This window comes from Falco rusticolus, chromosome 7, assembly GCF_015220075.1.
Source record: "Falco rusticolus isolate bFalRus1 chromosome 7, bFalRus1.pri, whole genome shotgun sequence".
In the NCBI taxonomy this organism is placed as follows: Eukaryota; Metazoa; Chordata; class Aves; order Falconiformes; family Falconidae; genus Falco; species Falco rusticolus.
Window position 1 is genome coordinate 29,262,996 of NC_051193.1, and position 25,064 is coordinate 29,288,059.

Here is a 25,064-nt window from a genome sequence, read left to right on the forward strand (position 1 = left end):
GGCTTGGTCTCAAGCATTTGCTTTTACCACCCTCTCGCTAGTGACCATCAAGAGCTATAAGCCCATCTCTAAAAAGCTTAAAGAACATACACAAACAAAGACAAGACCTAGACTATTAAATCCTTTCACTTACTAGCACCCCATAGCCTCAGTTTCCCCACATCTGCTTAGGGGCTAACAGGCTACCAGTTGGATATTTACACGTGAGCAAGCATGTGGAGGGTAACATTTTAGGAAGGCTTGTACCCACACTTGCAGGAAATTAGAGATGTTTTTCAAATGGCAATAAACTGTATTGATAGACAAATGTGTATTTACTGGAAGATCAGTTCCAGCTGGGACAGTTCTCAGTTGTGCAACTTCCCGCTTTCTACTGACAGTTACACAGTCACCCTTCAAAAAACCCCCAACAGGCACAGGAATAATGTAACCAGAAGAGAAACTGATTTTTGTGGCTATTCTACCTCTAGAGAAGACAGTTAACTTCACAAACCCAACTTGTCGTCTTTTCCTCACCCTCCAGCTAGTTAGTAACTTTAAAGAGGAATTCCTCACCACGGTAGCATGATGGATCATCATGTTACAATTACTACATCTCAAAACAGGAAACTGATCCTTAATCTATGGTTCAAAAACACTTCTCACCCCCAACCACAAGTCTTCCACTAAATCTGCCTAAATTCTTTTGAATTTTGCACTTCACTTCAAAACAACAGCTGAAAATTTACAAAGCAGCCGTGTTACTGAAAGCTTTCATGGTATGCTGCACTGAGAGCTCTCCAGTTATTGCTCAACTATCAAACGTCTGACTATCAAAAACCATTTATTAGTGGAAATTTTGATATCCATACACTCACTCAAAACTGTAAACCTGCCCAACAACCACAGTAAGAGCTATAGGCTGCACTGATATAAATTCTGAGGAATATTTTTAGCTTATGTAACAGACATACTTATTTTATAAAAGCTCCACCATTGGCTTGCATTAGTCATGTCTGCACTTTCTGACATAAAGTCTAACACAGACTACCCAGCACATCTGCTAGTACCAACTGCAACTCACTCTTCTGTAGCACAGATACTTACACCAGAAAACATCTTTAATTGCACTTACAGAAAACAATTGCAGGACTTTCATTACTTTAGCTCTTGCCCAGAATCTAAGATCTACCCATACTGCAAATCTTTAAACCCCTCACATCATCCAGCAGTGTATTGGCTCTTTGATGTATCATTAAAAACACCAGGCTAGCTTAAAAGCTATTTAAGGTAATAAGTTCTCCACAGAGGCTATTGATACAGATCTAAGTGTGCTCAAGTTCCAGCACAAATCTAACAGAAGACTCTCATTTTCTAACAAGTATCCTAAGAATGCCCCAAATTCATGCGTCTCTTATACATAATGTACGCACACACTTCTATTCGAACTTGCACAAAACTCTTGCTGTAGGCTGGTACAGCTAACACTTCACAACAGGACATGCACATTCCAGTCTGTTCTTATACTTAAGAAAAGCTTTGTGAGGTACTGTCTGTTGTTCAACTAGTACTAGCAAAATACTTAGAAAATATTTTGAAAGTGGGGGGAAGGGATGGTGGTGAACAATAGCACTGAAAATGCACTTGATTCTACTGACTTTCGTGTCTAGGTTTTTCTTCCAGAAAGAATTAAACATAAGGCAGTATTTGCACTTGTCAAATCATAAAATAGAAGATGTTAAAGGCTACAAGTCGGAAGAGCATCAGCACACTTCTGCAGGAAAGTACAGCCTTACTAAAGCACTGTTTTGTAGGAGTTAACTGTACAGATAATGCCAAGTAGTTTGGAAAGATACAGATTAAGCCTGTTTATCCAAGTGATGCTGCTGCAGTTGTGTTTTTCTTCTCAGGATTGGTGTTGACAAAAGCAACTTCAAAGCATTATTCCACTGTTTACACTAAACAAAACACTCCCCATACTATCCCAGCGACCTCCTTTCTGGGGAGGGGGGAAACAGACCTGTAATATTGGTTTGGCATTGTCTTTTCACAAACTATTACTATTACTTTGATATTTGCAAATTGACATTCAAAGGCGGGGTGGGGGTGGGGTGTAGACAAACAAGACATATCAGACTTTTAATCCCAAGAAAGATGATCAATCTGCTGACAGCACTTTCAGTCAGGTATAGAACTTACGTTCTCCAACTCAAAGTCTGAAAAAAGCAAAAAGTGAAGGTTGAACAGAAATCAATGTTTTCTGCATCGATATTGTGCTATTTGTATTAAAATGCTTTTATTCTTTTATCCTAAAAAAGAATTACCAATTTCATGTGAATAAAAGGACTGACTTTCTACAGGGAAAAACCTTGGAAGACATCAGGAATTGTCTGTGAAGTAGAAAAAAGGGTGGTTCCTGAAAAAATCCAGAGCCCACCTTATCTTCCTGTTTCTCAGTAACACAGTAACTGTACAGTCTCATCACCAGTCAATACATTTCCTTTCATATTGCGATCAAGGATAAGCAACACTGGTATTTGAGCACTTCAAGTGCAAACACATGTCAAACAGCAGCCTATCACTATCCTTATTACTAGTCTAATTTTTGTAACTTCTGGAAGAAGTCATTGCCAATATGTCTTGCAATGAAGTCCGTTAAGTCTTGATTAGCACAATCAACTCACACTTGCTTTCCAAAGAAACTTCTAGAGAAGTGAAGCAAGCACAGGTCCAGGGGCTTCCCCCTCTTCCTCCCCCCCCCCCCCCCCCTCCTCGCCCCCAAGCAGCCTGCTTGCCATGGAAAAAGCTGACTTCAAGGCAAGCATATTACATTTCCTTCCCCAGGAGCTCTGCACCAAGTTCTTACAACTTCCTCATGAATAACCCAGAGGTGCAAAGGGAGTAAGGAAAACACAAAGAATGATTCTAGAAGGTCCGGGACTCATCTTCAACACAGGTTTAACAGCAACAGATGGAACAAGCTTGCAGGTTGACCTTTTAGAAGCAGACATTATAAAGCCATAATGGAAACCTTTACTGAAGGAATAAGTGCTCCCCTTTTTGGGGTGGTGACAGTGGTGGTGTTTCTTTTAAACTTGAAGGGTATTCCAGCCACACTCACATGCAAAAACTTGTCTGCTGAACTCAGAGGCTATTCCATCACACAAAATTATAGGGATGCCCATCCTCTAAGCCCTCATTTTTGAGAAGCAAGCACCACTGGTGTAGCAAGTCCTAGACAAAAGCCTTCCCTTTGGAAACCAGGGCCAAACAATCACATTTTGTTAGGAATGCTGTGGAAGGCCAGGTTACATCAGCAGCAGATAGCAGAAAGCTGTTGAGCAAGTTGAAGCCTTCTATTTGAGAGCAATTACTGCAGTTATACTCCTTCTGGCCCAGTCACAAAAGCAAGACAATGTTTACAAACTTTGGAGCCCTCCTGTTGTGTGAGTGGAACTCTACCAGTTAGCCCCACCTGACAATCTTTAGGAAGCCTGCAAAACCAGGGGTGTAAGGGGGATATTTTTTGCCATGGTTAGCAGCCAACAGGCAGATTATCTCTGCCTACATGAGTTTGAACACCTCATTCCACTCCTACCCCAAACTAAGCCAAGTCAAAACTGAAGGGGGGTGCATGTGTGTACGCGTATGGGGGTGGTAGGAGGAAACCTAGATGTCTAGACTATTAAGACTCATTTCATTGCAAAATGAGCACAAATAAAAACAACAGGTGAATAAGTTAGAGTCAGTCTTGGAGTTGATACATGAAATTTAACATGCAGGTAGACTCACCTTCAGTTACAGAAAGTTACCCAGCAACTAGGTAGAAGAATCCTACCAACAACCAGTTGCATGCATCTAAAAGATAAAACAACTTCAAGGAGGAACTCAAAGGGGCATTACATCATCTATTTGGCAGTGCCTAGTATGTTCTGAAACAGGAGCATAGTGTGCTTTTTCCAAGGTGATAGAACTACTAGATCATGACATAGTTTACCAGATGATATATCTATAGGAAGATCTTCAAATGAAGGTTTGAAGATACTGTGATCCTGCTGCAATGGCAGAATGCAACAGGAGTTTCTCAGTATGAGGGGTCCTTGATATATCACAGGACAACAAACATTTTAGCTGTGGAGTTCTAAAAGTCATCTTAAGTCACATATCAGCTTTAGCTAATGCCTGTAGAAACAATGACCTATTTTCAGGTAGCTCACAAGAGGCCAAAATGCCGTATCTCCAACTAGAGCTCCTCAAGGGAGGACATTAACACAATCACCTCAGACCACATACAAAGTCAAGAGAAAGACCACTGGAGATCCACCCACATATGAGAAGCTAAACCATCAGAAGGAAAGACTCCACAACTCTAAGCAAATCTCAGCCAATTCAACCTTGTGACAAATGACAAGTCTTAGAGGCAGTATTTGTTCCCAATACCTCAGTACCGGCCCTGACATTTGACAGCACCCTGTCAGACAGCTGCTGAAGACAGAGCAGCACCCCTGAGTAAATGGGAAGCATGCACCTCACTAACTGTTTTTACAGTGCCAGAAGCAAGTCATTATCTTCTTATTTATAAGAGCTGTGTGAGATCTGACCAGGCAGTAGTCATGTCAAGACTCCACCTGAAGGAAAAACCTTGACCTGCTGGCTACTCTCAGCTCACAGGAGACTAAAGGTTCTAGATAGTCCATTCCTATTTTAAAGCTGTGCCTTTCACACTTACACACATAGCAGCAATGCTAGTCCTGTGGAATAGAAGTAATTCCTCCCTCTGCTTTTTGTAGCTATCTGCTCTTCATCCCCACCCTACTCCAACCCCCCTCCTGATTCCAGCATATACACATCTCTGCTGTACTCAGCTACATTAAGCTCCAACTCTGAAGTCCAAGCTGTCACCTGTAGTCACTTAAATTTGAACAAACACCATAGGACTGGCTTCCAAATAATTTTCCTTACACTTCCGGAACTAAACACAAAAAAGGCATCGGTGAAAACTTGGCTACTCTGGTACAAGGGGTCCTGTGATAGCTTGCCTTTGCTGAGAGCTTCCAGCAAGAAATGAGAACAGTATCTATGTTTAATGCCAATTTATGCTATCAGCCACCACATTTACCAGTGCTGTTGAAACACTTCTATTTTACTGCAAATGCTTCCTGCCTGTGGCATCTCCAGTCACATCCTGTGTGCCACAAGTCTCAACAAAAGTATTCATTTATAAAAGTAATCAATACATCAATGGCGACATAGATTATTTTTTTGTGCCAACCATATGAGCAAGCACAGAGCTCATGAAAAAAATAATGAATTTAATCTTACGCAAACGATCAGTAGCTACAATTTTATTCTAGTGACTAGAATAGTGGCATTCTAGGTGGTCTTTAAACTAGTTCTTAGGCTAACATACACAAAGTTTAATCTTACCAATTCTTTCTTTCTCTTTCCACAGTATCTTTAAGAATTCTTTGCACCAACTCTCATAATGGGAATACAGTATTTCAAATCTTGTCATTTAAGCTTCCAAGCTTGCTGAATGTAAACTGATTTTCAGACAGCCTCATATAACCCTGAGTTAATGACACCTGTAACTTGGTGGTTCTGAGCAAATTTGTATTGCTAATTGAGGTTTCACAATGTAAGTCTTGTGACCCATCAATTCGATAAACAGCTGCTACTCCTTCAATCCATCAAAGCCATCTTGTATTCAGCATGTGAAGGGAACTCGCTTAGCTAGAAACAAGTTCTTTGATCAGATCGCAGTAAGAGGTTTGCTTCCCATTCTCATCCATGTCTTCACTATATAATATTCAGAAGTCAGTTGCAGAGTGCACCGTGGCTAGGAGAGGTTAGAGAACAGGGGCAAAACCAAGGAAGACTACGTTCGGTGTTATGCCACTATGTGGTTCTGTAACTGAAGGTGGAGGGAAGCAGTGTGGGTTCTCCTGTTTTCCCTCTTGCAAGAGATGGGATGAACAGCACCCCTCAAGACAGAGATGTTAGAAATCAAAGGTCCAGAGAAAAGCAACAAGAAGGAAAATAGAATCAAGTTATTTCCATGAGAGGAATCAAAGTGTTGGTGAAGACTTCCCAGCCTAGAAGAAAAACAACAGGAGTATGTTATAGATGTCTACAACACTACAAAAGGCCCTGGGGATGGTTACGAACAGATCATCCGCTTACTTGTTCTTGAAAAGAACTAAAGGGCATCAAATTAAGCTTACAGCAGCCACGGTGAGAAGAAAAGAAGGAAGAGAAGATGGCACTTCATGCAAAGCTTGGCAAAATGTTACACAGAATTGCCCAAGTGGTTTTAAGAGCTTTGTTGATCCAAGGGCAGAATGGCACCAATACATAGCAGAGACCAACCACAACTAGTTCAGAAAGTTCCCAGGCTGAAAACAGAGCTTGGAAGAAAAAGAAAAAAAAAAATTCCATATTCTTGCCCTTTGCCTTCCATGAACATTTGCCTATGTTCCCTGAACTCTGGTTTCAGTACAGGTGCTGTTGTGAAGCAAGTATTCTGCTTTTCCTGATGGCTGACATTAAAACAAAAGTACAAAAAAAAATTACACTGTAGAATCTTGTATGCCTGTCTGAACCATCAGTATCTATCCCAGGGTAATCAAAATCACGACCAAGGAATATTTGAGGGGAAGACAGGGAAGCCAGGATAAGTAAAAAAACAGTTCTAAATTAGATTTATAATTATACCTCAGAACTCTGCTTTGAAAGCCATGACAGAAGTAGTCATAATTGAAAAATTTAACCAAGATTCACCTTTCTGCAGTACTGAAGTGTCACATAAAATAATTGTAAAAATCACTAAAACATGTACACAATATATGCATAGCAAGCCATGTAACCATTGCAGTAGATGGAGCAAATGCTATTCAGAAAAAAGACAAGAGCTGAGCTAGACCTATTAATTGGGGGACCTTACTATGCGGAATAAAGGTTTAAAGGACTGTAGGCTTCTGAAACTTCCCCTTGAGGAAAAGGTAATCACTCTTAAAAGACTGTCTGGATTAAGTCAGGTGACACAAAGCACAACATACTGTCATCCAAAGCCAGAGAAAAGAAATGCACAAATACAGCAAGCATTTATCATTTATTAACTAGCTGAAGATTGACAAGTGTCAAGTGAAATACTAAGCCTACTGATTCTATAGCAATTTTTCACATAAAAATTTGTCAGCACATTTTTGATAAAAATCATGGTTTAACCATAAGAAAACCAGTATTTGCCTTGGGGAAGACTAAACTGAGGCTTACACAGAAAGGTAACTGAAATAACTAGGCACTTCAGCTCCAAACTAGCTATTCTCTTTACAGTAGTCAAAACCAAAGCCAAAGGTGGCTGGAGCTTCTCCTAGTTACTCTTACTCCACTAAGAAAGTGATTCTGTAATGTGTATGTATGCCACTGAGCCAAGTATCACGGTTCTAGACAGACATGTTCTTCTACACTAGCTGAAGAGCAAGCAAGAAATAGTTCCCCATTAAAGGCCAGACCTCTCAGTCACTTAGGTACTAGTCTTTCTAATATGGAACAAACAGCTTTCAAAACATCACCTGTATTCTCCAAGAGGAATTAGAGGAAGAACAGAATAGGAAGGGTGAAGATTAGGTTAGCAGGACTGGCACAAAAGCTGTGAAGGCAAGAGTATTTGTGACAGTCTGGAGATAGCAGCTAACAAGAAAGAAGAAGTGTTAGAACTTTAAAGCTGAAGTGGAACAAAAAGTAAAAATGTCACAGACTTACTGAAGTTCCCCTAACTTGACCGAACCACCTCAAAATGCAACACTGCTACCCATAAAACCTGTCTTCAAATATAGTAAGGAATCCTTGTCATTACTCAAGATTCCAGACAAACTACAGGAAGAATCATAGAATGGCTTGGATTGAAAGTGACCTTAAGACCATGTAGTTCCACCCCCCTGCCATGGGCAGGGACACCTTCCACTAGACCAGGTTGCTCCAAGCCCCATCCAGCCTGGCCCTGAGCACTTCCAGGGATGGGGCATCCACAGCTGCTCTGGGCAACCTGTGCCAGTGCCTCACCACCCTGATTGTGAAGAATGTCCTTAGATCTAATCTAAATCTACCATCTTCCAGTTTAAGGCCATTCCCCCTTGTCCTATTGCTACAGGCCCCTGTAAAAAGTCCCTCTCTGGCTTTCTTGCAGGCCCCCTTTAGGTACTGGCAGGTGCTGTAAGGTCCCCCTGGAGCCTTCTCTGCTCCAGGCTGAACAACCCCAACTCTCTCAACCTGCCTTCATAGAAGAGGTGCTCCAGCCCTCCAATCACCTTCACAACCCTCCTCTGGGCTCACTCCAACAGGTCCATGTCCTAATTACATTGGGGGCTCCGGAGCTGAATGCAGTGCTCCAGGCGGGGCCTCCTGAGAGCAGAGGGGAAGAATCACCTCCCTCAACCTGCTGGTCATGTTTCTTTTGAAGAATATCCAGTCTCCAGAGCAAGCCAGATTAATTGCCTAGATTTCTAAAATATGATCCTAGATACTCTGCAGGGATATCTAGAATCTCCTGATAAAGGGAAACTGTACATATATCTGCTTAGCCCTTTGGATCTGCCTCAGTAGCTCTGAGGCCAACAGTGGCTATAGGCTTAGTCCTGGGCTCAGACAACACAGATCCAGAACTTGAGCCAAGATCAGACTCCTTCGTGACCCCTGCAAACACATTTTAGACCAAAAGGAACAGGGGTGGGGAAGAATTAAGACATTACAGGCCTTCTGGAGCCATAACTATACAGGTGAACCTATTTCAGGTCAACTTTTTGCTTTGAACTTTTGCACACTGTCCAGTAGGAAAAAAAAAATGCCCTAAACGTCTTTGTCAGTACCCACAAAAGACCTTCTCCTTCAAGTCTCTAACAAGTCATGGGAAAAGACTTCCAGAAACTCAATGCCATTCAACAACTCAGTAAAACTGCTTTTCTTCTACATAAGGAAGCCCACCCCACCACACACACACCCCAATCTGCAAAGAGCATGGCAGATTTTGCCTGCATCTTGGAGGTGAACTTCAGATCTCCTGGACAGAGGCCTAGCACCCCACGAAAAGCTTTAGGCATGGAAAACTGGCCTCAAAAAGGACAGCTTCACCCAACTGTCAGCTCTTCCACAGTTGACTAAGCACTACAATGCTCTGCTCACACACAACCACTGCAGAAGAACAACCAACACTATAAAGAAGGATGATACATACAGAAAGTAAAATCCAGGTGAAAACAGTCTTAAACCGTTCTGCTTTGTTTCAAACGGCTGATGAGAGCTAATGATGCACACAGAGCTAATGCAACCAGCAAATGCCCGCGCTCACAAGAAGCATTAGCCCTTCCACTGCCACAGCCCCCCTTCTGCTAGCTAATTTACCTAACACATCCATAAACATGAAACCTTTACACAATGTGATTAAAAATTAACTGATCTTTAAATATCCTTTGATATAGGTGTTAGCGTGTCTGTTCCATTGACGTTTTCTGGAAAGTAAGTGGGGATATAAGAAGATATAAGTTAGATAGTAGAAAAACGAGCCAATTACCAGAACAAAACTGTTGTAAATGTAACCACTACCAAAGCAATAGAATTTGGTATGGTATACTACAACCATACAAAAAGACAAGACAACATCCCAGTAGTTTACCCTGAGGGTAGTCAAACAAGTACCAGTTTGTATTGTACCTGTTTGAGAAAAGCAGGAAAGCCTAGTGTAACCTCCCCAGGTTTCACAGTTCTAGAGCAGAAGCAGCAGGAAGGGAAATGAAATTAACCCCACATGCATCAACCCTGCAAACCTGCTAGAACCTCAAGTAATAGCCTTCCCTTCCATCCTATTCAGGGAGAATACAAGGTGTTGATTTTTAATGAAGATCAGAAACTGAGATTAAATAAGAAGTTATACAAAAGAGAAAGTCTAGCAATTCCAGCAGATGTTTCTCTGCTAGTATCTGATTTTGGGGAGGGGGGGGAAGTCAGAAACCTGCCAGAAAACACAGGTTTAGATGGAGGGTCACAGGATTAAGTTTTAATAGATATTTTGCCTGATCATTACATAAAAGGAAATAAACAAGCTATTTACATTTTAAGATACTTTAATGACTTTGCCATCTATTAAGATACAGTCCACACTACCACTGCTGAAGCTAGCACTAGCAGTTCCCAGAAATCCACTGAGTTAATCCAACAGCAAAGAACAGAAGAAAGTATTGATGAAATTAGAGAACAGAGGAAAAAAAGCATTTTAGAAAGAGATGTGTACGAGTACAATACCATGCAGACAGCTGGGTACTCTCTTAACCTCATTTTATTAGATTTAAGCAGGAGCTTTCAGCTTTGCTACCACCTTTGAACCCTTTCAGACAAACTTGACATTAACCAAGTATCCACATTCTACTCTTTTTCTAAAGTTTTGGAAGAAATCCAAGATAAATTAAGCCCATTATACATACACTTTCTTGTTGCATTAAAGAAAGTGTAGCTAGATTGTCTCTTTTGAAGTGTATGTAACAACCATGAAGACCCATTAATGGTTAGTGCAAGATTTGTTTTATGCTAATGTTTAGAATTCAAAAGATGAGCTAGTAATTAATACTGGTCTTCCCCTCCCCTCCATGCGGCATGGATATTAGTGTCCTCTGGGCACTTTAAGCCATGCATCGTTATAATTTCAACTTGAAGTCAAGGGGGAATTAAACTAACTATGTAATAACATACTTTAATTATTGTTCTAAACACAGAACACCTGCATGCACTCTTTTGTATTGGAAATATGCATACTAAGAGGGCGGGCAAATACAGAAAAATAGATATGCCCCCAAGTTCTAAGCATGCAAAGTTCCCAGGAATAGAGAGTAGTGTTTTAATCTTAATCCTTTCAAATAATGTTAGCTGCTGACAGCACTGCAGTCCTTCCCTTGTTTTTGAAAAAGCAAATGCCCACAAAACTAATTCAAGCTAACGAGCCTAAATGTCTTGCCGAGGAAGAGGGGAGGCCCATCTGAGCCTCTGTTCCTAAGGGAGCACAGAGATTAGGGTACTGGCTTCTGAGCCCTCTTCAATGCTCTCAGTCCTACCCAACAGGGTCAACTCTGGAGCTAGCTGGGCAGCATCAGCCACATATGAAAGAGGACACACGAGGCAAAGGCAACAGCTGCCTGATCAAGCATTCACGGAGCTCCAAAAAAGAGGCATCATTTTTCTCCAGTGGTGTTGACTCCTAACACAGGTATCTGTATAGTTCACCATAAAGGAACACAAATGTCTAGGTTTTATTGCTACATGAGCTGTACAACAGCTTCAGCCAATTTGAACTTCACATTTTCACATGAAAATTATCAAACAGGTTGTAAATTTCCTCACAGTTGGTGACAAAAATGTTGTTCATCCAGAAAAAGGGGATAACACATTTAAGTTGTCCTTTGTTTAGGCCCCAAACTGAACACTAGTTCATTTTTTAATTTCTGCATATGCCAAAGAGGCTGACAAAGTGGGTTTTTTTCTGTTTGTTTCTCTATTTCAACTTTATAGATAGCTGCCCACCTTCCCTTATAACCTCCTCGGCTCTGAACCAGGACACTACAGACACAACCACAGCTACATTCGTATCTTGTTGTGTTCCATAAATTTACAGGAATAAGTTGAAAAGAAAAACAAGTCACCACTGTAAGAGATGGTGCAAACTCTTTCATGTAGATCATACACAAGGAACTTGAATAAAGGATTAAAGAGAGATTCTGCACACAGACATGCACACTTAGTTAAATACACATGGTAGCACCAGAGCTAAGCTGTGAAAAAAGTTTATAAGCATGTTCCTGAACAAATACTTGTATCATATTCCAGCAGCAAGACTGAATCTTCTGAACAGCACTTTGTGGCTACAGTAAATCTTTATCACATGTTTGCAGCACCAACCACTATGTTGTTTTTAATTACTATTAAAAATGAACAGCTTACAGCAGCAAATGAATGCAGCATACAATACATGTAGCCTACAATTCAAAGATACCTATTTGAATATATAAAAACCAAGACCTGATCAATCTCATCATAACAAAGCAGCATCAGAACTTTAATATAAAACCATATCTTTGAGATTAATATAAACTGGAAGGGATCTGATATAGCTTTCTTTTACCACAAAGCAGGCAAAACCCACAAATTGACACATTTTTGGAAGGAAAGCTTTAAGTGTAGCAAAGTACATGGAACAACCTTTGAAAGCAGGCACTTGCCCTGTAAATTTACTCTAAGCAAGTGAATTAAGAGTGCTCCTCTACTTTTTCCCTTCTCCCACTGACATGGATCCGGAAGCTATGAAAGGGAGATCATCTCAGCAAAACTTTACGTTCATTTCATTGTTGACCCCTAGTTACTTCTCTGGTGGGTACCAATATTACAGCCTTCCTCATAAGGATGAGTATCAATGGAGAATAGAATGAAGCCACATAAAGCAAACTAACATTAAAAAAACCCTGGAGACTAATTTTGCTAGTCCAAAGCTGGACTCATAACTCATGAATATGTACTAGTGAATACTTTTCAGTTTCTTTAATACTTTATTTGCCACTGACTCCTTCTGCATGTTCTGTATTCTCCAGACTCCTGGCAAGCTGAAGTTTCACAGACTAAGCCCTTAGGCTGGACTTTCAGGATTCGGTAGGGACAACCAAAATTATCATTGAGAGCGAGCTGCCACAAGTCAAGAGTATCTTTTCCTGCCAGCTAAAGGTTACTTTGTTTACCTTACATTTGCAGTGGCCTGGGAGTAGATACAAACAGCATGAGAAGATCTGTTGACATGCAACAATTTGTTCTGTCTAGACCCTATGACAATTATGACCTGACAGTACAGTTTTAAGTCCAGGACATGCAGCGTTAAAATAAAAAAAATCTGAACTCTGGAAGTTAACCTCTAAAGAATTGTCACCAGCTAGGTTTGAGCAGCCACTTTACTCTTCACCTCTCACAGAGCAAGAGGAGATGCAAAGCAACTGCAAGCTATAAAGCACACAACAGTGAACTTACCACAGCTTAACAGCAATCATGAGAAGGCAATGCAGGAGCACTAAATATCTGACAACCAACATCTTAAGTGTGTATGCAAGTCTAAATATTCCAGTTTCTCTACCTCCTTCCCTTCCTCACTTTCCAATAGAAGCAAGTGCTGGTCTGTGTGGATGAACCATAGGAACAAATAGTCTCGTCCAACAAAGGTCTCCAACAGCCAAATACAACATTAAAACATTTTAGGCCTATATATAAACATATGGTTTACACAACAGTTTATTACCAACACAGGAGGTGCCATCAGCTCATTGTTGCATACAAAACCCAATTATTAGTGAGGGGCAGCAGGTAGTTATACTTGCTCTTAATACTGCAAGTAAACACAGCCTGACTTCTAGACTTCAGTGATTCCATGCAGCCAGTTACAGTAAGAACTCCATGTTGCGATATAAGGAAAATCATGTTTATTGCAAAGTAAAACATAATTAGAACTATAAAGAGCACCTAAAAAAATTATTATCTGTGCATTATATAAGAGAAAGGAACTGCCACTAAAGGCTGTTAAGCAGTAGTACAGGTTACCAGACCAATGCTATCTAAAATTGTCCTCAATGAATAGGAAGAACAGTAAGTGGTTCCAAAGCCTGCACACCCTAAAAAACTTGTACTTCAGTCTGGATTGGAGCAGATCAATGATGAAGCTATTTACATATTTCTCAACTTACTGCTTAAAGCACATGTAAGTCAAGCCTTCCAAGTATGAACAAGCTCCCTAATTAGAACTTAAGTTCTCCACTGAAACCCTGGACCTCTAACATTAAAAGTTTACATTGTGTTCAAGTAGACATTAAACTTTACAATGCTGTAAACAGAACTATACATATTCAGGGAAAAAAAAAAGATTGAAAGAATCCTGTATGATGTCTTAGGTTAACTGCCAGCTCATGTGGTATTTTACTACAATTTGCATGTACAGAACTGCTTCTGAAGGAGTAAAGAAAGCTAGCTCTACCTGAAACTAGCATTTTTCAACCAGCTGTAGGACACTGCATCAATATTAATTAATACTGGCTAGTCACTGAAAGTCTGAAAACGTAAGATTTATCCAATTTGAACATTAGATGCTTAAAGTTACTTAAGCCAATATGTCCAGTGTACTAGAAAGCACTGGAGAGACTCGAGACCTAGTGGACTACCTGGAAGTAGAACAGTCATTGCAAGAACAATTTAAGTATAATAATAATAATCATCAAATAGTAGCAAACTGCACAAAAACTACCAGAACACATCCTGCTAGGAAAAATATATAAATATATATATATAAAATAAGGACTTTCAAGCCTGAAGCCGGATGTAAACAGATTACAGTTTACGTACTAATAGGCCAGTCTTATCTCAGATTTCAAAACAAAACAAAAACAAAACAAAAAACCCAGCAAAACTTCAGAGAATAAGCACCTGTGCGTCTGTCCAAGGAGCATATAATTGGTTACTCAAGGACTATTAGGTTGTTTCTTAGCAACCTCTGCAAGCTCTAATCAAGTGAGACTAAGATTGTAATTCAGCCTTGAAATGCCTTGCCCCTTCCACCTAATATAGCATTGTCACTGCTATTGAGGAGCAGTCATTTCAACCACAGATAAGATCCATGCTTACTCTGTGTTTCAGCTGAGAGTTCCTCTTAGCACTTACTAGCAGATCTTCATGTCAAATACACTTTTTACACTTTATTTAGTATCTGAAACAGCAATTAATAAAATGGACCTTTAATGTTCTTCCTTTTTATACAAAATAAAGGTTAACTACAAGTCTAAGAAAAAAATCACCTTGGGAACAAAGTTTAATAAGGGAACATAAGCTATAGCTCAAGTCTTAAACAACAACATTTTACAACAGTAAAACATTGTCTGAATAGAATTACAAGAAAAATGTTTAATAGCAAAAGCAAAAGTAAAGATATTTCAGGTTAATAGGAAGCATTTACCTCAACGCTGGATGGTATTTAAATCTGGTGATGCTGAGATCTACCATGTCAAACACATTGCATTTCTAAAATTAAGTATCTTTGAGCAAAACTCTAGCCATCAGACTAGAAAAAAAAAGCCAAAGGCATCTGAGTAATTGAAAAAAACACTCAGCTGTTCAGTCCTAGTCTAGCATCTCTGCCATAGTATCAACAGACATATGACAGTCTCCATTTAAGACAGCAGTCTTAAAGATTAAGTTTTATAGAAAGTATTTTTCCTTATACAGTAAGCAAAGGCACCAAAAGTCTATGGTTAAATCAGGGACAGCCACTCCTCCATAACTCAAGATGATCTGCATGACAGCCATCACACAGCTCTCTTCAGCTCTCTCCCTCCTGACAGGTCTGCCTGGTGTAGAGCAGGAGTAGGCAGCAGCTATAAGGTCCCACAACCCATGGGAGGTGGAAGTTCAGCAGCTGTCTGACAGGACCTAGCACAGATGGTCTCAGCCACCCCTACTGGTTCATATCCCAACCCTGGGGGCAGCGGCATGGGGCGCAGTCAGTCCACATGTCTGCCTCCTGCTTGCAACCATTGAAGATGCAGCTCGAAAACCACCAAATGGTTATGGCAGACAGTACTGCCAGTGGTCACCTCCAGCCAAAGATCAACCAATTTTAGACACTCAGAACCAGAAGCCAGAGCAGCTTTCTGCCAAGAAGCCCAAACACATATCAGAGTGCTGAAGAGGAAAAGAATGGTGGAGTTACTGCCAAGGAACAGTGGCAACTACCCTTTGGATAAGCATCTGGCTAAGCATTAATATGCCAGAAGCAACATCAGTATATCCTTATTCCTCACTCTTTGAAGTAGCTTCCAAATTGCTGCTCCCAAACTCCTTCCAGATTAGAGGATTACTAGCAGCTAGAACTGGAGAGGACCAAGGGAAAGTAAATTGGTGTGCTAGCAGGAAAGTGACCCTCCCTTTTTATTCTCTTCAGTAGGCTGAGCAGCTCTGAACCAGAGCAAGCAATGCAAATAGGACCCACACAGAGTTGACAAAACATTGGCCTTGTTTTCAGAAGAGGGAAGGGAGGCTTTCAGGCACACCGTATTTTAAAGCTTCTGCAGGTGACTAAGTATATGATGTGATCATAGCTGCTTTATGAACTTAGAATAGTTTCTAAAGTATGTTCATAGCATGTATTTCAGAGCCAACACTCACACAAAGCAACAACTACAGGAAAAACAAATGAAGGAGTCAAACTACACAGAAAGGATGAATTCCACTCATCTCGCCTACATGCAGAGACCCAATGGTGCTGCTTAAGAAGGGCCAGACAGCCCACAGTTGCAGCACAAATGAAAGTAATTTTAAAGGTTTTAAAAAAATTTAATATTATCATTTACCTTGCATGTCCATCTCAAAAATAATCCTTCTCATAAATGAAAAAATTGTAGCAACCAATTAATGACAAAGATTAAAAATGCATTACACCACTTTGGCTTTTTTACATCCGGAAAACATAGTAGTTTTGCCTTATTTATTGTTTGACAGAAACTTACTTCGTTGCAGCTTCTGTGGTGATAAACAGTGAACCCTAACAGTAACTCAATGCCAGCTGGACCTGTGCAAGGAACGCAAGCAGTAGCATCAAACACAGAAGGTAGCTTCTAGAACAAAGCTTCTCAACATCTACACCAACAGATCTCCTTGAACTTCAACAGGATCGCTCAGAAAGTCTACAATTCAGTCAGAACAGGCCCAAGTGGGCCAAACATCACGTCTGGTATAAAAACAACCAATTATAGTGTCACCCTAACCAATTACATTAAAGATAAACCTGATTGTTTAAGATTAAAGCTACAAGTAGTCATGTCTTTACTAGACCTTTTGTATGCAATTTTTTTTTTGAGAAAACAGTTTTTGAAACCTCTTCAAAGTGCCCAAAGGCAGTAGCACAAAGTCTCTATCACACTGTGGTGCATGGAACATGCTCTGTTTTTACCTCACCCTCTTTTCCAGCTCACATCCTCTAGTGTTAAGAGTAATCCCGACTGCTTTAATACCTATTCCATTTTCAGTCAAAGATTTAATACCCACACCAGCTGTGTGGCCAAGAGTGTAGCATTTCACAGATAGGCTGGCTGGAGTACCTTCTGGAATAAAGATTAGAAAGTTGGTGAGAGGTGTATAAGCGCTCTGCTCTCAGTATCTGGGAGGTAAGGTAGTTTGTCTTCAAGTTTTGAGTTCAGCCTCAGTGTTTCCAATAAATAAGCAAGTGTTTATTTAAGGAAGCTTTGAAGGAGTATAAATAGAAGTGTTCTTTACTATCTGACCATCTCTGTGACATTCAAAAGCCCCCCCGAACTATAAGGTACAAAAGCTTAAATAGTTAACAAAATACTGTTCTCTGAGGCATATTTGTTTCAAAGACACATGAAATTCTAGGTTTAGCAACATCAATGTAAGAAAGATTAAGAGTGCAAAGAACATTTCTGCTTAAAATTAGAAGACAGATTTTCTATAGTTACATGAAACTTAAGTCTTTAGGCTTTCTATTCTGGGCAAGCTGCAAATAGTTGCTGGCACACACAGCATGCCAATAATAAATCCCTTTTTCAAAGAGGGGTTCTGAAGTGCTCACCATTAAGGCCTTGATTCTTTTTTAGAGGTGACACCTGCAGCTGCTATTGAAATCAACCAGAGTTGTCACTGCCCAGCATTGCTAAAGTCAGTCTCTAACCCAATTAGCTTCTTTTAAGAAAGAGCATAACAAACCCCAAAAGCTACTCCTTGCATTCATGTCACCTGAAACTAAAGGGATATCATTTATATAATAAACCACTCCCCCAACCTCAGCCTTTCATTTCTCATGAGAAAAGTTTGAAGGCAAACACAGTACTGAGCAGGTGAAAGCGTAAGATTCCCCCTCTACTTCCCCAAGACTGAGGAAACACCGATCCACATTTTCTGACCCACGACCTAGCTGTCCATGAATTGCAACAGGCAGGGCAAAGCTTTATGAGCACAAGCACTGCAGGCGTTTTGTCAAAAAAAAAAGAAACAGTTTGGCATGGCAGCTCCACAGCAGTCCTGGAGACTACTGACAAACCAGTCGGGCAGAGTCAGTAAGCAAGCACCAAGTTCAAGGTGGTAGGGAAGTGGTCAAGTATTAAAAAGGAAGTTTTGTGCTATCAGCAGAGCCCTCCCCACCCTGGGGAACGAAAAAAAAAAGTTAGGCTGCTGGCAAATAAGACATTAAACATTTATGTAGTTCATCAATATATGGCTATCAACTACATTATTTTTTCCATGCTGACTTCCTCTGCTAATGAGGTGGGATGCATGTGCATTACAACCCATCACTACACCAGGTCAATTTTACATTTTGGCATAAGATCTTGCTCTTTCTTCTTATTCCCTGCCCTCAGGTCTTACGTGGGATTGTGTTTGCATGCACTTAGTTTTTTTTAAGGGGAGTTTCAATGGAACAAAGTACAACTATTTAGAGGTAATGCTTGCTGTGTATCACTTGAAAATGCTTCATTTGTAAAATTCTGATCTTTTTCATGGTAAAAGCGTACCTACTGTTCCTCAGGTACAGTTGTGTACAAGTACCTTTTCCAGTGCTAAATGCCCTAACTTTAACCTGCCTAATTGAAGCATACCTGTCACAACTGGTTGTCATTCACACTGACAGGATGCATGTTTCCTCTATCAGGGAGCACAGAGTAATTAATCCAGGATATTTTTGTCACAAAGCCTCAAGATCCCGATCTTGAGCAGTGATGGCTGTGTTAAGACAGAAGGTAGACCAACTGTAGATCTACCAGCCAAACAAAAATAGACAAGAGCATTTCCTACAGTCAGGCTATCAAGCTCCCTACAGGCAACAAGGATCCCAGATAATGCACTTCACGGCTAGACACCTTCCAGAACCTCACCGCCTTGTTTTTTCAACGTAGAAGGACCAAGAGAACTTGATGCAGAATCCTGTACTGAAACAGACAACATCTGAAAGTGCCAAACACAACACTGTACCCTTTAAGTAATAAAAGCTGTAAGGTCAAGCATTCCTGCTCAGGTTTTGGCAGGGGAGGGGAGGGGTTGCTTTCTAAGAAATTCAACGTTTACCACTGCAGCCAAGTTATCCTCTCAACAGCTTTACATATTTGATGGTTCATGCTCCTGTCTGTGTATGTTTTAGATCAAGACTGAACCCTTCCAGGCATGTGGATGAGACTCACACATGGACTGCACATGGATGAAACTCACACAGAGCCTGGCTATTAAATTTATGTACTTTCACAAATTCTTATCTACCTGAAAATTAACAGTCCTTCAGAAGTTTAGAGAGGTGCTATAATCACACTATAAATAGGAAAAAAACCACAAGATCAGTGCTTACAAAAATAATAAATCAGTTGCACACATTCTAGTGGGGAAGGCACTCTTTATCCAAGCAAGTTGCGAGGACTGCCTGAACCTCTTATGACCCCTACTTCAGGCAGGTACACAGAGTCCTAGCTGAGCACCAAGGAGAAAGAAGTGAAATTGCTGGTCTCCGTTACTTGCCTCCAAGGCCTTGAACTCTGGAGTTCACCTGTGGAGTTGAGTATACTGTACTCATACGTATATTGCACTGACTGTCACACTAGAATCTCAAAAACAGAGGAGCTGAGGGGAGATAATGATGTATACTGTAATACATGATTTCAACATCCACAACTAGTCAGAACAATTCTTCTATGTGACTAATTAACTGAAGTAATGGATGGCATACCAATATTTATGGTGCAGGAAAAGCTGTGAATTCCCTGAGGGAAGGAACAGGGTGGAGGAAAAAACCCACACACAACTCCATTTCGTGCCATCTTGTGAAGGAGCATGAAAAATGGTTCCACACACCCCATCCAGCAGAACATCTATAACTTTAAAACATCATCTTCAGAAGCAGCCTTCAATTAAACCCAAATCTAAAATCCTGCCAATAACCTAATCATTACTGATAAACATTGCTGCACAAGGTATTTCTGCAGCGTCAGTGTCTGAACAAACAGCTTTGTGGTAGAAAAAAAAAATATGCTCAAGACTAATGAACCTAAACTGTGTAAGTGATCAGAATCACTTTTTCAAAGCTAGTTGAATTCTTCAGTCTTTTTTGTTTTAAAGTTGTACATAAATTTCAATTGTATCATTTGTTTGTTAACAATCTCAAATGAGCTTCAAGTTTTACAGGAGGAGGCAAAGAAAAAAATGTGAGGTAGGTGGGTAAAGAAGACAGCTGTATTGTTCTAGCTGTTCCTCAGCCTCTCCCACTGCCAGATTGCCGATGATATATCCCAAGGTAGCAATTTTAAGAACTTTTTGGCAATATCCCAAGTTCCTCTTGCAAATCAGAGATCAGACAAATGATATTAAAAAAAGACAGGAAATAGGAATAAACTGGATAACTGACACTGTATCAAACAGTGGAAGCCACTGAACTCTGGTACTGCAGCTTTACAGAAGAGATACCTTGTTCACATCTTGAAGTTTTAGCATGTAAAATTTAAAAAAGAAAAAATCAGCATGACAAAACCAAGGCAAAAAAACACCTTTCAAGATACTACTTGCCTTACAGCTACTGCTAGCTCAGGACACTGCAATATCAAACAGACATCAAGAAAACCTCCCTCGAGCAATGTATACACTAATACATTATTCTCCTTAAGTGAGGGAGGTATTCAGATGCGGTTCAGTAAGAAGCCCACATACACCAATTCTGGCTTTCATTAGGGTTGGATTTTGCAGTCTTACAAATCCAAACTAGAACTACTGAAGTAAGTCTTTCACTCACTGCCACCACCAAGGCAGATTTGTTTCAAAAGCGAAGGATGCAATTTCTGGTTCTCTTTAGTCTTTTCCCTTCCCAGCACATTCAATACAGGAACATTAATTTCATTTCGTTACTGGGGGTGTGTGGTGTGTGTGTGTGTCATACAAAAGACTATGTCTATATTGGCGTTTCTTGTTTGCAAACTTGAGTATAAAAAGAATATTTTTAAATTACCCCAGGGAGCTGAAACCTAACCATCTAACTCCATCTACTTCAAAAACCCGTTGCGTTACACTAGCATTACGATTAAGCCTCTCCTTGCAGGGTCTGTACAGCTTACATACAGTTGTGACGAAGATGCTGCTGCATTCCCCATCAACAGACTGCATAGCCAAAGTTCAAGATGTAACTACAACGTACAGGAGGGACTTTTTTCCATCACTGCATCCACAGACTGCAATACAGGGACTGTTTTTAAAAGTACAGCTACTCCACACCTTATTTTTAGACTCGAGGGTGGGCAGGGAGAGTATTGAGTAAACCTTCCAAAAATCAGCCAGCCACCCACTAAACTGCAGTGGCACTATATAAATAAATTACTGGCTGCTTTGCAACAGCTGCAAAAAACACAACCAGTAGAAAGAAAGACCAAATATTTCAAGTCCTTTAAAACACTGGAGGCAATGATACAAGAAACAGCAACAGACAGGGTACTATATGCTAGAGATGCTGTGGCCATTTACCTGCAAGAGGCAGGTCAAACAGGCCTTTCTTAGGACTGGATGAGCATAGAACAACAATATCCAGCTGCAAGGTTAGAATGTGCTTATTCCAACAAAGAAAACCCAAAGTAGGCTGGGCTTGGAGACCTGCATTGCAAGGATGATCAAACTCTCCTGTTTCAAGTGGCAATACTAGAAACTGGCAAAATAAAAGCATGAGTTAAGTTACCTTTACTTCCTCACACAGATAACTTATAAAGCGTGAGGTGCTAATGTTACCAAAATCTCCTACAGAGGAGTTTATGATTTCACCAAGCCTGTACTAAATGGTCGATAAATAGGAGAAAGCATTTTCCCTTTGATCTTATAACTTCAGAGCAAAATTCTGAATACCCTGTCTTTATGGTATTGGCTATATCTATTAACGGGAATGCTTCCAAACTCAACAGGCCACAGGACCAACAAAGGCAATTAAAGAAATTGCCCAGCTTGGCAACCAGAATGCAAGTGCCTCTGTGCAGAGATTTTTATCGGTTGTACCATTTTTTTCAATCATCTGACCTCTGCAAAGCCCCTACCTTCAAATAGCAGTCAGTTCTTAATATAAGGTGCACAAGCATCAGGCTGGAGGGTCCCTGGTAGCACAGAAAGTGATTTTAAACGGCCTGGGTTCCTTTAGCATGAAATACAAGTGGGCAGGTTTGTCCCTGGCCATTATTAGCAGTAGCTTGGCAGGCAGCAGAGATCCTGCGAGCTGCCGGGAGGGGCCGGCAAGGGCCATTTCACGTTAGTCACCAGGTGCCAAAGGTAACCCGCAGGCTCCCGATACTCACCCCCCCTGCTGAGCCAGCGCGCTGCACCACCCCCGCTCCCCGGTGCCTCCCAACCTGCCACCTTGCACCCCGCGGCCCACTCGGAAGGGCCGAGAGCGGCAGCCGCGAGGCTCCCTGCAGGAGCCCACCTGCCTGCAGCCCGGCCCGGCCGCTCGCCAGCCCGGCCCCCGCGCCCAGCACCCCCGAGCGGCAGAGGGCAGCGCCCCGGCCCCCGGGAGCGGGCCCAGCGCCGGCTGCAGCCCCCGGGGACGCGCCCCTCGGGCAGGCGGGGGCTGAGGGAGCGGACTGGGGGCGAGTGACGGCCCCCCCCGGGATCCTGCGGGCCGGGGGCAGCACCAGGGTCCCGCACGGCCGCAGCTCCCGCCGCCACCAGCCGGGGCCCGGAGCCGGTCTGTGACAGGATCCGAGCAGGGCTCCGCTCCGGAGGGGGCAGCCCCGGCCTCCCCCCGCCGCCCGGGGGGCGGAGAGCGGCGCGCTCGGCCCTGCGCAGGTGTGTGGGGGGCGGGGGTGCCGCCCCAGCCCTCACGCCCACCGCCGGCGGCTCCCGCCCCTCCGGTCCCCGCGCGCGCCGCCGCGCGGCCCCGCCCGAGCCCCGGGAGGGGCGGCAGCTCGCGCCCTTCGCGAGCCCCGGCACGCGCCCCGCGCGCCCCCACCTGCGCCGCCCGGCAGCGCCCCCTGCCGGGGGCAGCCCCGCGCTGCGCAGAGCCGCGGGGGCTCCGCGGCCCCGGGGCGCGCTGCTGCCGTCGGGCTTCGGCTTTCAGCGGGATTCTCTCCGCCCCCCCCCCCCCCCCAACCCCAAGCCCCCTCTCCGGTTTTCCCCGCACCTGCAGCCTGCTCGGGCGCCCGTCACGCGGTCAGTCCGCAGCTGCCCCCTGCCGCCGGCAGCCCCCAGACAGGCCGTGGCGGCCCCTCCGCCGGGCCGAGAGCTGCGCATCCCCCCCCCCCGCCCCCCCCAGCCCCGGGCCCCGCTCCACCGGCCCCGACCGGGCTGCGCTCCGGCCGCTCGCCCGGCTTTCTTAACGGAGGAGCGGGCAGGCGCTGCAGCACCGACGGGGGTGGGGGCGGAAGGCACACACAAAAAAAGGGCGATAACAGCGCGATCATCAACCTACCGGCCACGCAAACTGAAAGGGAATAACAATCCTGCCCGTCTCGGGGGTTCTGCCTTGATGGGAGTATTTGTTGCTGTTCAAATAGAAAATATTTCCACCGAGAACGGGGGTAGATCCGAATCCGTAGTTGCAGGGTCCGACCGGAGTGATCTTGGCCTGATATTCCTTGAGGCAGACTTTCACGTAAGTGTCGCACTCGTCCCGGGTGCAGTCCTGGTTCTGGGGGCTTTTCATGCCATCGCAGCATTCCCCATTGAACAACTCGCCGTTTACATTCCGCACCGAGTTAAGCTGCAGCTCGAAATAGCCCGTGGACCGGGACACCTAAAAATAAAAATCAAAGGGGAGACAGCCTCGTTACTACCGCGGCCGGGGGCGCGGGGCTGCGGGGAGGCGCTCCCCGGGCCCCCCCCCTCCAACTTCGGCCGGCCGCGGGTCTAGCCCCGCCACGGCGGCGCGTACGCGCACCGGCGCGGTATCTCTATAAACAGGGCAGGCGCAAGGTGGACGCGGAGCGGGGAGGAGGGAGACGTGCCGCGGCGGCGCCCCGCGGCCGGGCGCGCAGCCCCCCGCGCCCCCCTACCTGCACGCAGGAGGCGAGGAGCAGCGCCAGGCCGAGCGCGGCAGCGCGGGGGGCCCGGCTCCGCCGCCCGGCGCCCCGCATGCCTGCTGCTCCGCGCGGCCGCCTCAGAGGAGCCCGCCGAGCCCACCGGCCACGGACCGGCGGCCGCTCGCGGCATGGGCGGCGGGGGAGCCGCCCGCAGCGCGCCGGGGGGCGCAGGGCATGGGCTGCCGGCGGGGCCGCCCGGAGCGCTCCGCCGCCGCTCCCCTCCCGCGGGCTCCGCTCGCCCTCTGTGCGCCTCGGCTCCGCGGACACCCAACAAGTAGGTGCCGGAGTGACAGCTTCATTACCCATTCGCCGCCGCTGCCGCCGCCTTCATATTAATGAGGGGGACGGCCCGGCCCCGCGGCCGGCGGGTGGGGCCAGCGCCGCTCCCGCCGCGGCTCTTAAAGGGCGGCGGGCGGCGGCGGCGGCCCCCGCCCTGCCCTGCCCCGCCCCGCCGTGCCGCTGCCCTGCCCTGCCGGCAGCGGGGGGTCCGCCAGCCCTGGGGACGGCGGGGGTGCCCGCCCGCGGGCGCGGAGGAGCGCGCGCGGGGTGCGCGCACCCACGCGGGGTGGGGAGCGCCCGCAGCTGCGTGTGAGTGAGTGGGTGGGTGGGGTGCGTGCGCGCGCCGCCCCGGAGGAGCGCGCAGGGTGTGCGCGCACCCGCAGCGTCGGAGGAGGCGTCCGTGGGATGCGTGCACCCACAGCTGTCGAGGGGTGTTTGGGGTGGGCGTGCCCCTGGCCGTGGACACGTCCGTACTCATGCAGAACTGCGCAGGGTGCACGCGTGTGCAGGCACGGAGGAGCACGTGTGATGCAAGCACACGCAGTCGAGGAGAAGTGTTGTGTGGGAGCACCGCAGCAGCGTGTGCAAAGTTCATGCACTCCACAGCTGTGGAGGAGAGCGCAGGGTAGGAGCACCCACAGCTGTAGAGGAGAGCGCAGGGTATGAGTATCCACACCTGTGAAGGAGTACACAGAGTAGGAACAC

General features: G+C 44.3%; 1 protein-coding gene across 2 annotated transcripts in view; it reads right to left on the reverse strand.

The window, feature by feature from the left end:
- The window catches only part of JAG2 (jagged canonical Notch ligand 2), a 72,603-nt gene extending 48,117 nt beyond the window's left edge, over positions 1-24,486 (reverse strand). Inside the window, exons 1-2 of one of the 2 annotated variants that reach the window (XM_037395656.1) lie at positions 24,383-24,486; positions 23,471-23,794 (exon numbers count right to left, since the gene is read on the reverse strand). In XM_037395656.1, coding sequence (XP_037251553.1) covers positions 23,471-23,704 — 234 coding nt within the window. In that variant the 5' untranslated portion in view covers positions 23,705-23,794; positions 24,383-24,486. Of the gene's footprint in view, positions 1-23,470; positions 23,795-24,053 lie in introns of both variants that reach the window. The other variant, XM_037395655.1, reaches the window with a different exon arrangement.
- Positions 24,487-25,064: the final 578 nt, after the last annotated feature.